Genomic DNA, 17,262 nt, shown 5'->3' on the forward strand with positions numbered 1-17,262 from the left:
CATAACTTTGAGGCATCCTCCAGACATCATTCCTTAGTTGTGTTCAGTCTTTGGATCACACTCTGTGGTGGGGTTACTCAACCAGTTGCTAATAAAACTCTCTGTAGCGTCCAGCAGTTAGCCATCTCTGGCATAACCATATCAGGAGAGCCTTTGTCAGCTCCCTCGCCAAAATCCAGACAGTCTATGTCCATAGTATTTTCATGGTACGAAACCATTAAGATAGGTCAGTGGTCGGCAAACTCATTAGTCAACAGAACCAAATATCAACAGTACAACGATTGAAATTTCTTTTGAGAGCCAAATTTTTTAAACTTAAACTTCTTCTAATGCCACTTTTTCAAATTAGACTCGCCCAGGCCGTGGTATTTTGTGGAAGAGCCACACTCAAGGGGCCAAAGAGCCACATGTGGCTTGTGAGCCGCAGTTTGCCGACCATGGAGATAGGTGAATAAAGTTAGTTTGGTGTTTCTTTTTCTCACCAATGCATATGACTCCTAGATATTTCCATTTTGCATTTCTAAATGATCAAACTATTTGTTTTTAGCCTGAAAAAATTATCAACCTGATTAAATCTGATTACTTCTTAACCAATGAGGACAATTCCACAATTATTATTATTGGGGAGTTTGCTACATTCCTGGCAGTCTGCTGGGCCATCCTATGTAATAAATAGGTAATATGCAAATTAACACTCATGCCCTCACAAGATGGCTGCCTATGACCAGACCAGCAGGGGGGTTAGTGAGAGATGACCAAACGACTGAACAATCAGGCTGCATGGGGCGACAGGGGGGCAGTTAGGGGCAACCAGGCCAGCAGAGGGGGACAGTTGGAGGCGACCTGGTTGGCAGCAGGCAGCAGTTAGGGGCGACCAGGCTGGCAAGGGGGTTAGTTAGGGGCAATCAGGCCGGCACGCAGAGTCAGTGAGGGGCGATCAGGCCAGCAAGGGGGGCAGTTAGGGGCACCCAGGCAGGCAGGCAGGTGAGCAATTAGGAACCAGCAGTCCAGGATTGTGAGAGGGATGTCCGACTGCTGGCAGTCGGACATCCCCCAAGGGGTCCTGGATTGGAGAGGGTGCAGGCTGAGCTGAGGGGACACCCCCCCTATGCATGAATTTCATGCACTGGGCCTCTAGTGAATGTATAAAAATTTAACTCTAATACAGTATGTTTTTCATACTGTGGATCATGGCCCACTAATGGATTGTCAAATAAATTTGGTGGGTCTCAAACATTTTCATTGTTGTTAAATCTTCACCCGAAGATATTTTTTCCATTGATTTTTTAAAGAGAGTGGGAGGAAGGGAGGAAGAAAGAGAGAGAGAGAGAGAGAGAGAGAGAGAGAGAGAGAGAAACATTGATGTGAGAGAGACACATCATTTAGTTGCCTCCTGCACATGCCCCAACTGGGTCCAGGGATTGAACCTGCAACCCAGGTACATGCCCTTGACCAGGAATCAAATCCATGACCCTTCAGTGTGTTGGCTGACACTCTAACCCCTGAGCTATGCCAGCCAGGGTACAAACAACATTTTTAAAAAAGGAAACAGACTAAATTAGATTATAAAATATCAGAGTACAGCTAAATGAAATAAGTCAGACAGAGAAAGACAAATACCATATGATTTCAACAGAGAACAAACTGATGGAGATGAAGGCATGGATAATAAAGGTGAAGTGGAATTAGAAATACAAACTTCCACTATAAAATAAATAGGTTATGGGGAAGTAATGTATATCACAGGGAAAAGAGTTAACAATAAATGTTATAATAACTTTATAACAGATGGTTACTAAACTTATGGTAATTAGATTGTAAAGTGTATAAATGTTGAATCATTATATTGTACACTTGAAACTAATATAATATTATATGTCAACTAGAGGCCCGATGCACAAAGATTTGTGCAAGAATGAGCCTTCCTTCCCCTGGCTGCCGGCACCGCCTTTGCTCTGGCTGGAGCCGCCTTTCCGCCTTCCCACGCTGCCCAGAGGCCCTGAGTGGCCTGGGGTGGTGTGGAATGCCTGCGTCCCACCCCGCACCCAGCCACTTGGCGCCTGCATATGCAAATTAACCCACCATCTTTGTTGGATTAATTTGCATACTCACTCCTGATTGGCTGGTGGGCCTCGTGAAGGTATGGTCAATTAGCATGTTTCTCTTTGTTTAGTGTAGATATTATCCTATATAATAAAGAGCTAATATGCAAATGGTCATCATGCCCTCATGCCATCATGCCATAATGGCTCAGACACTCAACACTGGGGAGAGAGGAATGGGGACCAGCCAGGTACAAATGAGCTAGCAAGAGAGGATTGGGGCCAACCAGGCACAAATGAGCTAGCAAGAGAGGAATGAGGACCAGCCAGGCTGCAGTCCAGGAGAGGGACAAGCCACCCGCCCTGTGGTCCTGGGCACCAGCGGCTGAGCCTGCGGCCTGGGAGAGGGACAAGCCCCACGCCCCACAGTTCCAGGTGCCAGCGGCTGTGCCTGCACCTGAGGCCCAGGAGAGGGACAAGCCGCCTGCCCCATGGTCCTGGGTGCCAGTGACTGCACCTGTGCCTGTGGCCTGGGAGAGGGACAAGCTGCACACCCTGTAGTCCCGGGTGCCAATGGCTGAGCCTGCGCCTGCAGCCCACAAGAGGGACAAGCCACCCACCCTGCGGTCCAAGGCGCCTGCAGCTGCGGCCCGGGCGAAGCTGCCGGCCCACAGACCCCTGCGGCTGCGGCCGTGGCCGGCCTGGGCAAATTGGCCCTGGTCCTGGGTGCCTGCAGCCAGTCAGAGGGAGGGAAGCCTGGGTCCCAGGTGCCTGCAACTGGCTGGAGGAGGGAATCCTGGGTCCCGGGTGCTGGGTGAGGCAGAGGTGGTTAGGGGTGATCAGGCCAGCAGGGGAGCAGTTAGGGGCAATCAAGCAGGCAGACAGAGGTAGTTAGGGGCAATCAGGCAGGCGAGTAGTTAGGAGCCAGTGGTCCCGGATTGCGAGAGGCAGTTGGACATCCCCCAAGGGGTCTCAGATTGGAGAGGGTACAGGCCAGGCTGAGAGAAGCGCCCCCCCCCATGCACGAATTTTGAGCACCAGGCCTCTAGTACTTTAATAAATAAAATATATCAGAATACAAACAGGATAAGAATAGCCTGATTGATTGATTGATTATAATATTTATATGTGCCTTGAGTTGTGATAGAAAATGTATTTCTTATTACATGTTACTATCAATAGTTTGAAAGATCCTGCACTAGAGGAAAACAAAGATACAGAATTATGTCAATATCCTTTGGCACGTACTTTGGTAAAGGAGAAGGTGCTAAAGGAGAATGGATGCTTTTTTCTTTGTTTTATTTTTGTTTACTACCGGTTTGGTTTTTGTTTGTTTGGTTTGGTTCAATCTAAATACTGAAAAAATTTCCTGAACTGTTTGATTTATTTTCCAGCAAGTCACCACTTTTCACATGCCTTTGTTGGGTTGTAAGTACCCTCCTGTTGCCCAAAGCTAGTATAATAAGCTCTTAGAGCTTAGCAGACAGGGGCAGGTTTTCCACTCCCAGTCCACAGTACCCAGCTTGGCATATTTTCTTAACCAAAATAAAGGAGTCCTTATCCAAGTACTATGTGGTTTACTAGCATCAGTAACCAAGTTTGGGCTAGCTTGAGAGAGCTCATTGGAGCCCACTCTAAATATTATAGTTTCTGTTTTAAAATATCTATAATTTCTTTAGAAGCATATCCTTTTGCCTTCTCAAAAACTATTTGCTGAAAGGGCTTTTTCAGAATGCTTACTCAATGTCAACTTCCCATCACTAGTTTCCTGAAATGTTATATAAAAATCCAGAACGCAACCCTCAACCTATCATGGTGCCTAATATATAATGGCCCTCAGAGGTCAGGTTTTATTGTATCAATCATAGGGGGAAAGGAAGTAGAAAATGCTACTAAGTATAATTTTGTGTCATCATCCCAGATGACTTGCCTTTTTTCCACTTGTACAACTTTTTAAATATTTTTGCCAAACCTTTATATAACTATTTTTAAAACTCAAAGCTAATTTTCCACAATGTCCCCAAAGCTACGGAATTCTTTGTTAATACTACCTTGGTTTTGTACTTTCTTCCTCCTTATACTTAAATGTTCAAAATTGTCATTTAATCCAACCCAAATGAGTGAAAATTTTCAAGATATAAACAAGAATGGAGATATCTCAACATTTATTTATTTTTCAACATTTATTGACTGAGCGTTGAAAATAGAATACATTGCAAAGTTAAAGAGAGTTAAGGTGGATGATAGGTATGCAAAAAGATAGATGACAGGCAATAGATAAACAGTTGAATAAACATTAGAAAATAACAAATAAACAAGCACTGCTAACTGTATTATATCACTTAATCCCCTCAGTGAACCCATGAGACAGGGCTTATTTTTAGTCCCATTTTATAAGTGAGAAAAACTTTGGAGGGAACAAGAAACTTATATACAGTCACAAAAGCTCTAACTGGTTCTATCAGCACTTGGAACTGGGTCTTAGAATCAGATGCCAAAGTAAAATAAACTAAATTAAATCAACAAAAATATATTGAGCAGTTATTATGAGCTTGGGGAAATGAATATGAATAAAACAGAAACACAGGCCCTGCTCTTGATGAGTTCACGTATAATGAATGACTGAGATGGGTGTGTGTGACATGAGTAAATGCTGCAATAAAGGTCTAATCCAAATGCGACGGGAGTGCAGGGGAGAAAGTAGTCATTGTTTGGAGCAGCCAGGGAAGACTTCAAAGGGAAGAACTTCACAGGTGAGCCCAGTATTCAAGAATCATCAGGGACCGCGGAAGGACAGTCTGGCTCTCACTCCTGTAACAGAGCTGAATGTTGGGGAATGGTTGGGGGCTAGGGAACAGAGTGAAGGGAACTCGGGAGGAACAACTGAAATGAGGCAAGAAAAGTAAGTATGTGGCAGGCAGGGTGAAAGGGCGTAGAATTCCACACCAAAGACTGTTAGGAAGGCTTCCCTCAAGTTCACTGTGTCTCAAAGCTAATGATCCTTACCATAGTCTCCCCAACTTGGTTCTTACTATATATTCCCTGGGAAGCTGAAGGTTTTTTGGATGGGAGCATATGTGATCATATTTGAATTACACTGTAGAAAGCTGCTTAGATGGCAAAAACACTGGAATCAAGGATTCTAGCCAGATTTTGATTATAATAGGCCCAGAGAGAGGTGTCAAGGGCTTAAAAAAAGGAGTGAAGATACAAATGAGGGAATACATTTGAAAATCATCTGAGTTGGGCCTTGGTAATATATGCATGGTGAGGTTGGAGAAATTATTATTTAGGTGCTCTAGGTCAAGGTCTATGCTGGACTGGAGGGACTTGCAAAGATAAAAAAGGCCATCTCTGGCCTCAGGTAACAGACTCTCATCTCTCAGGGGATGAAAATTCAGGCAGAACCCAGACAGGTAAGATAAATGTGTGAGGATCCCAGTGTAAGACAGGGCAAAGTAGTGGGGCCCAGGCAGCCCACAGATGCGTGTCCTGCCTAAGGCATTCAGACGCATAATTGATTAAAAACAAGAAGGTTGGCCTAGCAGCACAGGCTGGGTGGACCCTCCTCAACTAGTGACCTTAGGAATTCCTCTTACAGAAATTCAGTAGATGATTTTGCTGTTAATTATACAGGGAATCTATACTAAAAAAAAAAAAGGGTAATATGCTAATTAGGCTGGGTTGACTGGCCATCTTCCGGACATCTGACTTCCTTCTGGACAAAGCCATGGTGGTGGGTGCCAAGGCAGAGGCAGTTAGGGGCGATCAGGCCAGCAGGGGAGGGCAGTTGAGGGACCAGGCCAGCAGGGGAGGGCAGTTGGGGACAACCAGGTCAGCAGGGGAGGGTCATTGGGGGTGACTAGGCTGGCAGGGGAGGGAAGTTGGGGGCATTAAGCAGGCAGGCAGGTGGGTGGTTAGGAGCCAGTCGTCCTGGATTGTGAGAGGGATGTCCGACTGCTGGTTTAGGTCGATCCCTGTGGGGGACTAAACCAGCAGTCGGACATCCCCCGAGGGGTCCTGGATTGGAGAGGGTACAGGCTGGGCTGAGGGACACCCTCCCATGCACGAATTTTATACACAAGGCCTCTAGTCTATATATATATATATAAAGTGGTAATATGCAAATTAGGCCAGGATGCTGTAACGGGTCACGACCAGAGAGAGAGAGATGGGGTCCAGCCTGAGCCGCTGTGCTGTGGCTTGGGCCGTCTCCCCAGAGCCAGAGTGGACACGGACAGGGATGGGGGGCTGGCCCGCAGCCTCCGCGGCTGAGCGCAGGCCCAAAGAGGAGAGAGCAAGCCTGTCCACAGCCTCCATGACTGATCAAAGGGGCTTGGAGATGGAAGGGCAGGCCCGCCTGCAGCCTCCGCGGCCAAGCACAGGCCACAGCCGAGCGCAGGCCCGGAGTAAAACGTTGACAGCAAGTCCTTTCAGTATAATTTGGGCATTAGAGGCCCACAGAATGATCATTTCCTTTTCTATGAAACACAAAACTCTGACACACTATTTACAATTAAATAAGTTCCATATACTTTGCAATTTTACAGCCCTGGAAAGTTACATATAATGATCAGCAAAGTGAGAAGATGAAAAGAAATTTTATGCTTTTAAAGATGTAACTAATTTCTTTCTAGCAGACTCACCAATTCAAAAGGTGATGGTTTTATTGTCCTATGGGACATTAGCCAGATTGTATCTAATTTAGCAGTTTTACTTCAGGCTTTCATCTTTGGCAATCTCCTTTGAAGAGCATTATCATCCTGCCAGTCCCTTCACTGAGTTAAACAGAACTTTTGCATCTGCTATTATGTATTTGAATAAGAATTATGTATTTCACACATGCAAAATTTTGTTTTGACACAATAAAACAAAAGATCATTTGATTCTTCCCTGGAATACAGAAAAGCACAAACTTGAATCATTGTTGTGGCTTAGGCTAATTTTCCAAATATCCTATATAATAAAAGTGTAATATGCAAATCGACCGAATGGCGGAACAACTGGTCGGCGGGGGGCAGGGCCAGCAAGCAGGAGGCACCAGGCCAGCCAAGGCATGTGCCAGGGCAGAGGGAGGGGACGGCAATGGGGTGGGGAGGCAGCGGTAACCAGCAGTGGGGCAATGGGGGCCGGCGCCATCCCATGATCGTCCTCTCGTCGCCTCCTGCAGAGGGAGGCCAAGGGTGGCGGCAGCGGCAGGGAAATTTGGGGCGGGGCCACCCCTGTGCTGTCCCCTGATCAGCCCGCAGTGGTCACCTCCCACAGAGGGAGGCCACCGGCGACTGTGGAGGGGCGAATCAGGGCGGGCTGGCTGCTCACTGTCCCCCCATTGGCCCACCGGGGTCACCTCCCACAGAGGGAGGCCACCTGTGGCAGTGGCGCAATGGGGGGTTGGGCCAGCTGCTCACTGTCTGTGCTGTCCCCTGATCAGCCCGCCAGTCACCTCCCACAGAGGGAGGCCAGACTTCAGCTTAGGTCTGCTCCCCGCAGGGAACGGGCCTAAGCCATCAGTTGGACATCCCCTGAGGGCTCCCAGACTACGAGAGGGTGCAGGCCAGGCTGAGGGACCCCCCACCCCCCAGTGCACAAGTTTCTGTGCGCCAGGCCTCTGGTTGTTAATAAAATTCATGTAGAGATCTTCATAGAGCCAAGAAATCTCTCTTTCAGGCCTACATATTCAGCATCTCCAAGGAGGAGGCCTGTTATTCTGTGTTTTGTTTTTTATTACTCACCAGAGGATATTTTTTCACTGCTTTTTAGAGAGAGTGGATCAGAGGGAGAGGGAGAGGGCGAGGGAAAGGGAGAGGGAGAGGGTCCACTCGCGGCCGAGAGCAGGCCCTCACCAGCAGTCCCGCCGAGGAAACACCTTTTCTGACCACTCATTGGCTAAGCTCCCTATATGCTACTCGCAGTGTTCTTGGTAACTTGCCTAATAAGAATCCAAGAAGGTGATCTAGGGTTTTTCCATCACACTCCTGGAGGAAAAAACGAAGGTCTGCTGCTGGAGGGGCTAAGAAATGTCATATCCTGCCCTAGCCGGTTTGGCTCAGTGGCTTTGGCCTGCCAACCGCAGGGTCTGGGTTTGATTCCGGTCAAGGGCATGTACCTAGGTTGCAGGCTTCTCCCTGGCCGGGGCCCAGGTCAGGGCTCATGCAGGAGGCAACCAATCACAGTGTCCCTCTCACATTGATGTTTCTCTCTGTCTTTCCCTCTCCCTTCCACGCTCTCTAAAAATCAATGGAAACATATCCTCAGGTGAGGAAAAAGAAAGAAAGAAAGAAAGAAAGAAAGAAAGAAAGAAAGAAAGAAAGAAAGAAAGAAAGAAAGAAAGAAAGAAATGTCATATCCTATGAAAGAGACATCTTTAAAAAGCCTAAAGAAAGTTGTCATTTTTTTGTGGTGAAGGGACTGGAGTCTGTGTTGATGAAAACACCTTGGCAGCTGTGGCGGCGGGCAGTGGTAGCAGCAGCGGGGTGATGGGGGTGGTGCCTTCCCCTTATCAGCCAGGTTACCTCCTGCAGAGGGAGGCCTACTGATGGTTTAGGCCCACAGGAAGTGGACCTAAGCCATCAGTAGGACATCCCCTGAGGGCTCCCAGAGTGTGAGGGGGGTAGGGTGGGCTGAGTGACCCCCCCACCCCCAGTGCACAAATTTCGTGCACCCGGCTTCTAGCCCTATATAATAAAACCCTAATATGCAAATCGACTGAACTGCAGAATGACCAGTCACTATGACAAGCACTGACCACCAGGGGGCAGACGCTCAATGCAGGAGCTGCCCCCTGGTGGTCAGTGCACTCCCACGGGGAGTGCCTCTCAGCCAGAAGCCGGGCTCATAGCTGGTGATCGCAGAGGCAGTGTTGGGAGCCTCTCCTGCCTCTGTGGCAGCACTAAGGACCCCTTGGGGGATGTCTATCCCCCGAGGGGTCCCAGACTGCAAGAGGTTGCAGGCCGGGCTGAGGGGCCCCCCACCCCAGTGCACAAATGTTGTGCACTTGGCCTCTAGTATACAATAAGAACCAAGTTGGGGAGACTAAGGTAAGGATCATTAGCTTTGAGACACAGTGACCTTGAGGTTCAGAAGAGGGAAGCTGGAAATATGGTCGTGGAGCTCAGTGAAGAGGTTTCAGGAAAGAAGTAACTGCTTTTTATGGCAGGATTAAGTTTCTGTGTGAAAAAGAGACCACAGATGTCTCAGATTTAGACTGTCTAGTCAGATGGTAATTATACCTTCTTTGTAATCAGTCAGGAAAATCTTCTCAGAGAAAAAGGAATGATTCAGAAACTCTATGAAAATTTAAAGGAAGAAAGCTTGGCAGGTTGGGAAGAGATCCTCTAGCCACCGGGGAGGGAGAGGGTGTGCAGGACCGTGCATGATGGTGGAATCACCTTTACCCAAAGGTGTCCAAAAAACCAGAGGGTGTGCATAAAATGGAGGGAAGGGAGAGGAGGTGGGAGGACCATGCCCCTGGGCCCTAGATTTTCCATTTCATCTGAGCCACAAGCCAATGTGCACTATCGTTAATGTTTTTCAGGGTGAAGACTCAGATGAAGAAGATCTCTGTATCAGTAACAAATGGACTTTCCAAAGAACCAGTCGGCGGTGGTCTCGTGTGGACAACCTCCACACACTGTTTCCTGGGGGAGACAGAAATGGGTCATCCGGAGACATGAAAATGAGAAACACAATCAGCAGTGAAAGTGTCCTCACAGACCTGAGTGAGCCCGAGGTCTGCTCCATCCACAGCGAGAGCAGTGGTGGGAGTGACGGACGCAGCCACCCCGGCAGCCACCCCGGCAGCCACCCCGGCAGCCAGGGCACCGGCCGGGAGGCGTTTGACTGCTCCAGCCAGTACTGTCCTGATAGCCCAGTCATGCTGGATGCCACGGTATTCAGCAGCAGCCTCCCACAGTCCCCCAAAGATGCTCTCAACTACCCTTTCCACCCAAAGAATGAGAAACCCAGCAGGGCCAGAGCCAAATCATTTTTGAAACGCATGGAAACACTCCGAGCAAAAGGAGCACATGGAAGGCATAAGGGACAGACAGGTGGCTTGGTGATCAGCGGGCCTGTGCTACAGCAGGAGCCAGAGTCCTTTAAGGCCATGCAGTGCATCCAAATTCCCAATGGAGATCTCCAGAACTCGCCCCCGGCTGCCTGCAGTAAAGGGCTTCAATGTTCCAGCAAATGGAGTAGTGAAAGCAGCCCATTGGAAAACAGCAGTAGTGGGCTGAGCACACCTGGCCTGAAGGAACGGAAATGCCAGGAGGCCAACAAGCGTGGGGGCATGTACTTAGAAGACCTGGATGTGCTGGCTGGGACAGCACTGTGGAATGCATGTGACCAAAACCACACACATGAGTTTCACTCCCAGGAGAACTTGGTAGTACACATTCCCAAGGATCACAAACCAGGAACATTCCCGAAGGCACTGTCTATCGAAAGCCTCTCCCCAACAGACAACAGCAATGGGGTGAACTGGAGGACTGGGAGCATCTCCCTGGGTAGACAGCACGGCCCCTGTGCCAGGGAGCCCGGGCTCGTGGCCTCCTGCCACAGAGCAAGTCGAGTCAGTATCTACGACAACGTTCCATTGTATGCCAGCACAGGAGACCTTTTGGACTTGGAGAAAGATGACCTCTTCCCTCACTTCGAGGACATTCTGCACCACGTCAGTGGGCTCCAAGAGGGAGTGGATGACTGGTCAAAGCATGTCTTGCCTGAACTGCAAGCACATGAGGCTTTGGTTGGAAAACCTGGCTTATGCCCCTTCCCATTTCCTAATCAGATCACCCTAGATTTCGAAGGCAATTCTGTTTCTGAAGGTCAGACAACACCCAGTGATGTGGAAAGAGATGGAACATCACTTACTGAGTCAGAAACCACCGGGGTCAAAGAAAGAAGGGATTCTGGTGTAGGGGCCTCTCTGACCAGGCCAAACAGGTTGGTGGCATGCTTTTGTGAAATGATTTTTAATCCACTTCTTAATAATTATGGTCTGTGTATTTATTTTTTAAGCATTTATAGAGCACTTATTAAATGCCTGACACTGTTAAGAGATGTATGTGGTTAGGAATCATTTGAACAGAAGTATGTCTTCTCTTCAGTTAACAGGGTGATTGAATCCATGTTATCTCACTTTTATTTCTCTGAGTGTACCCTCTAATTCCATCTTAGTTTTATTTTTTTTAAATGAGCTTATGTACAAAGGTCTGTGTGAGGTACCATAGATAATCACTGATAATGGAGGCCCAGTGCCTGTACACAGGTGCTTCCCATGACCTTGCAACAGTATTGATTAAAATATATCTCTACCCAAAATGTTAAAACTATTTTTAATTTAATTGTATGAGAAAATTCTGCTATATAAGGTGTGTACTTCATAAGTTTAGTTTGGTTTTACAATGTCAGTTACAAAGTATTGTACAAAGACCATTTCAGAAGTGCCCTAGAACAATGGCCTTGGATGGGCCTAACTGGTAGAAAGTAATAATGTGTGTGCTTCTAGTGGAGGCAGTGATGTCTCTTGGGACTCACTGATGTGTCATGACATCAGGAGTGCTTCAGCTGTGCCTATCAGGCTCCATCTCAACACCAAATGAGAGGTGAGTGCAGGGACAGGGTAGCAATAGAAAATATTCTAGTGCTCCCAGACATTGAGATAGCGCTCTCTCTCTCTCTCTCTCTCTCTCTCTCTCTCTCTCTCTCTCTCACACACACACACACACACACACAATCAGCTGCTTTCAACATTTGGGAGCAAATTTAGGGATGAACAAGTAAAAATTATTACATAACTTATTTAAACCTCCTAATGAAACAGATAATGACTTTTTTCCAGATTCATCAGACTTGGGAAAACTAGTTTCTTTGGTCTGTTCTGTTTTCATTTGCTTGGCTATTTTCTTGGCACTGAACCTATTTTGAATAGCCACTTAAAAATTAGTCACATCCTGTGTTTCCGGATAACATATTCACTTTTTGACTGCCTCTCTGATGGTCTCTCTGGTACAGGCGACTCCGATGGAACAGTTTCCAGCTCTCCCACCAGCCTCAGCCATCCGCGGCATCACCCCACATCAGCAACCAGACCGCCGGCCAGCTGAACCTGCTCCAGCGCTTCTCGCTGCTCCGCCTCACGGCCATCATGGAGAAGCACTCCATGTCCAACAAACACGGCTGGACATGGTGCGTAGCATGTTCACTCCAGAGGGCATCGTTTGGCTAGAGCCAAGCATGTGATTTCAAAAGCTTTAGTACTTGCTTTCTGATTTCTGAAGAACCTGATCATTGCCTTTACTTGCTGATCTCCTGAAAATAATGCCCAGAGTTCTGCCTTACTGTCTGCCTCCGGGGCTGCCTCAGCTGGGAGGGGGTGTAGCCTGCAGGAAGCATGGCTTTATTTGTAGCTCTCTGCCAGTGTCCAACAAGAACAAAAGTCAAGTAAAGGATGATTACTTGTGAACGGAGGAATTAAAAATAAACTTGCTGTAAAGTAATTCTGGCAGTTTGCAAGGAAACATCTGTTATTTGTACCTTCAGGCCAATGCAGAGCTCAACACCTAGAGCATTGATTCATTCAAAAGGCATTTCATTCTTCAGGGACATGTCTGCTTTTATTTAATTGGAAAATAAAAACAAGAACATGCAGCAAAACGTTTGTAATAAGGAATTGACCAAGCATGTGTTGGAACTTAAATGTGGACCTATTTTAGATGATTTGAAAAAATATTAAATGTGTCACTAATTGTCCTATGGTATATATTATGTATATAAAAGAATTGGCAATGCTTTTATAAAAATAATTTATAAAGTTAAAAGTTCCATGATCAAATTAATGTGCTTAAATATTAAAAATTCCTTTAAAAGTACAATTAATTACAGAAAATTATAGCCAAGAAATGCTTTTTATCTTCTCTCCCCTCCTTTCTCCCCCAACCCAACTAAGTTCATTCTTCTTGTAGTTTTTAAGTTTCATTTTGTCTTGTTGGGGACTTTTAAGTGTTTATTACTTGAGAGGTATGTAGTCACAATTAAATTAGAAAGTCGACCACTTGATCTGAAAACAGAGCCATAAATCCATCTGCTAATGTGAATCATGCTGTATAATAGAGTTCTAACATAGGTAAGGAGCACACATTGTCCTTCCATGTACTGTGATTAATTAAGAGAGAAATATTGAATTCCCTGATGCCTGTTGGGTATTCCAACAAAAGCTTGGCTTTCCCCTCTTGCTTGCTTTCACAGCCTCTCTCAGCAGTAGGCCCCAGGAGGCTTGATGACCTGGTTTCTGTGAATTCTAGGTCAGTTCCAAAGTTCATGAAGAGGATGAAAGTTCCTGATTACAAAGGCAAGACTGTCTTTGGCGTTCCTCTTATAGTTCATGTCCAGAGAACGGGACAGCCCCTGCCTCAGAGTATTCAGCAAGCACTCAGATATCTTCGCAGCAACTGCCTTGACCAGGTATGGTTGGAAACCCCAAACTCAGGCTTGGATTTATGAAATGCCAGACAAAGTCATTGTCCAGCATCAGACAAAATGTGCTTCACCGAAAATAAAAGGCACTGTGATCTTTATAGGTCAACTAGAGGCCCAGTTCACAAATTCATGCATGGGTGGGGTCCCTGGGCCTGGCCTGCGATCGGGGCTGATCGGGGCCAGCCAGTCATGGGGGGGGACCGCGGGAGGTTGGCCATCCATGGGAGATTGGCTGTGGGAGCTCACTGACCACCAGGGGGCAGCTCCTGCATTGAGCGTCTGCCCCCTAGTGGTCAGTGCGCATCATAGCAGCTGGTCAATCGATAGTTCAGATATTCGGTCGCTTAGGCTTTTATATATAGATAGATATTTAATTTGACCAGGCTATATCTTTGTCAAGCTGCTTGAGCATGTTTTCTCATTGGCACCTTGAATGACTCCCTGGAGAGACTGCAGAAAGTCAATGTCAGTTTTCAGCTGTGATGTCTAATTTGTGTTCCCTAAAAATTATATATTTAATTTCCTTTTTAATTATTGCCCTAATGCCACCATTGAATTCACAGCATTTCTTTTAGCCCTGTTATCTTTCTTTAAAAAGAGTTGGTTTTTATCTTTTCTTTTATTAATTTTTTGAAGCAGTATTATGACCAGGAAAACTTAAAGGAAAGACAAATTTATTTACAACTGTTTAAAATATGCAAGTAAATTATGAAAACAAATATCAGCTAAATCAAATATGCCCTCATCTTGTAGAGTTGATTTAAAAGTTCAAGCTAAATAAAATATTTGGAGATCATTTTCTGTCTCCAGGACTGTTTGGGGACTACCACATGGTATACCATGATTGGGCCCAAAGTGCTACCCATCCTATAAATGTCTAGAGCAAGTCTTTTTTTCTCCAGATTGATACCCATTAGTTTCTTAGACATTCTTTCCAAAATAAAAGACATGTTGTCACTTGATAAATTGCAACTATTCAATATGGCTTTTTGTTCATTATACTCTTTAATGTCATGTGAAGAAACCAAAGATTATTTGCAATTTTTATTGATTTACCCCTGGCTCAGTGGACAGGAATGAGCCAAGCTACAAGAACTCAAAGATTCTGGCTATTGATGCTTATATCAACCCTAATACCAAGATCAAAGTTACTAGTAGAATCATGATGGTCTCTTGATGAATCAGATACCAATTTTCAGTGCAGCAGAATAGGAATAACTTCTTTGTTTGATGCCAGCTTTGAGTTAATTAAATGTATGATCCCCTTTTCCCTCCCACTCCTAATTTCCTCTTCTATTTTAATTTAGTTGCATCTTATTGTATTTTATAGATCATTGTAAGTAGCCTGGAGTTCTTTCTTGAGCAAGATTAGGTATAAATGAATGAATTGTAATACCTGCTGTCCTCATCACATAGTCTTTAGTGTAGGTAGACTGGGAACCAGTCAGCCATGGCCCCTATAGATTCTGAAAAACATGCAGCACCAGTGTTACTACTATTATTGGTCCAGTTTGCTGTTTGAAGCAAAAGACATGAATAGAGAGAAGGATAGCGGGCACCAAAACCTTCTCAATCCCTACTCACTGTCTATTCCCACACTCCATTTCAAGCCATAACTACGTTTTAATTATGAAAGAATGCCGGCAAACTTTTATAGGAAAGACTTATTTCAAGGACATAAATACTGATTCTAAATAAAACCAAAATGAATATGTCAACCCTTTTTCATACCAGTCAAAAGTAAGAATCTGTGTCATCATCACCAGTTACACCTTATGAGGCACTCAACACTGGCAGGGGCTCTGCAATGTATGTCCCTCCCCTTCATCATCACAGAGTGTGAAAACACCCACCCCTCTGATCCCTGTAAATAATGAAGTGGTAACAGGAAGGGAACCAGGGAAAACTAGAGAAACATAATGAAGAATCAAAGAAAACTACAGTCAAGAAGACTGTCTCGGAGACTTCAGAGCGAACAAGAGCAAATAAAAGCAAATGAATCAGAAAAGAAAGAGGGGGCAAGAGTCGTCACAAGGAAGAAGCAGACATAACACTAAACGGATGTTCTTTCTTCACCAAAGCACCTCCTTTGAACTGAAAAGATTCAGGTCTGCCCAGGATCTTGAGATCTCAGCCCCAAGGTCATGGAAGACTAGAACATCTCAGAATATGCTTCCTCTAAATCACAGGTGGCTGGATGTTGTGGTGCCTCCCTCTATATGGTCCCCTCACACCACATCCAGGACACCCCAAGGTTTTGCCCTTACCCACAGGGAGGGAGGCTTCCTGCCCTGAGTTGGGCCCCCTCCCTTGAAGATAAGCATTCATCTCAAACACAAGCATTCATCGCAAACAGTGGAAGACAGAGCCCTGAAACATTGCCAACGTTTCACCTCCTACACTCCTAAGTGCAGAGCAGTTTATATGTGACCAAACACAGTGTATCATTTTGGACCTTGCATCTGAAATAAGGCTGCAGATGAAATAAGGGAGTTTAGCCTTCAATTATGAATCATTAGTATTCAGACATAGCATTGCCTGAGAGGAGCCTTGCTTTGTTGGCTGAGCTTTTATTTTTGCCCTAAATCAACTGTACACAGAAGTGTAGATTCTACCAGGCTCCTGATAAACATGAGGTCTCTGCAGGAGAGGCTAACCCCACAGTGCTTAAAATCAAAACCGAGCATACCACTCTTAGGACCCTGTCTTCTGAATAAAACCAATCTTTCTTTATTAGCTGAGCACATTTCTTAAGAAGAAATGGAAGTCCTGAGAAACATCATTAGCACAAACAGGATGCCAACAAGGGGATCTAATATTATTAGATAAAATTTGAATTCTAATGCAGTGTTCATGCCCAACTTCTCCTAATGGAGAAGTAAATTTTAAAAGCCAAATTATGCTGTGAAGATTCTTCATACTCAGTACAAGTGTCCTCTACCTGCTGCCTGTTCATCACACTCCCTGTTGCCTACCCAGGATGAGATGAGTGAGGATCTGGGGCCTGTCTTTTTCAATTGTACCTTGAATGCTTGCTTTTGCATAGCTCAGTTGTTAAGTGGAAGACAAACGAGAGATGAATAAAAAAACTAGTCCAAAGAAGCACTCATCACTCATCCTTATAAAATAAGAGCTCATGAGCAAGGGAGATGCATATAAAATGAATTTGCATTGCTGACCACTATTCTTCCCTTTTTATGGAGGGTTTGAAGTGGGTGGGAGTATGACAATGTGAAATTCCTTGTTTATAAGTTAAGAAGAAAATAATAAGTTCTGTGCAGGTGTGGGCTGTAAAGTGCTCTGAGAAGCTGGACCCTTCCCTCATATCTAAGGAATAACCATCTCTTTCCAGTGGTGGATTTAGGGGAGAATGTGTACACCATTTCTGGTCTATGGGACCAAGATAAATGTTGGGAGCTTCCGTAAATTTATCACTCTGATAAAAAGAGACATGTGCCAAAGGAGAGGCCCTCTGTCCTCTTCTTACCTCTGAATGTGATTTGGGGAAGACATGATAATTCTAAGTTGTGGCAATCATACTGGGACCTTACGGGGATCATCAAGAGAGGCTGACTTTCAGCCCTGGCACCACTGATCATGAAATTATTTAATTCCAGATTTTCTTGTTATCTGCATTACATAATGTCTTTATTGTTTTTTAAAAAATATTTTTATTGGTTTTTTTAGAGAGAGAGGAGAGAATTTCAAAACAGTGACAACAGAGTATTAAACCAAGTGTGAG

At 45.4% G+C, this 17,262-nt stretch overlaps 1 protein-coding gene across 1 annotated transcript in view; it reads left to right on the forward strand.

Moving 5' to 3' along the window:
* Positions 1 to 17,262, forward strand: part of STARD13 (StAR related lipid transfer domain containing 13) — a 208,038-nt gene that overhangs the window by 163,591 nt on the left and 27,185 nt on the right. The window contains exons 5-7 of the mRNA XM_008160312.3: positions 9,577 to 10,985; positions 12,057 to 12,230; positions 13,346 to 13,505. Of these exons, the coding sequence (XP_008158534.2) occupies positions 9,577 to 10,985; positions 12,057 to 12,230; positions 13,346 to 13,505 (1,743 nt within the window). The remainder of the gene's footprint in view (positions 1 to 9,576; positions 10,986 to 12,056; positions 12,231 to 13,345; positions 13,506 to 17,262) is intronic.

The sequence above is a fragment of the Eptesicus fuscus genome, chromosome 8 (genome assembly GCF_027574615.1).
Source record: "Eptesicus fuscus isolate TK198812 chromosome 8, DD_ASM_mEF_20220401, whole genome shotgun sequence".
NCBI lineage: Eukaryota > Metazoa > Chordata > Mammalia > Chiroptera > Vespertilionidae > Eptesicus > Eptesicus fuscus.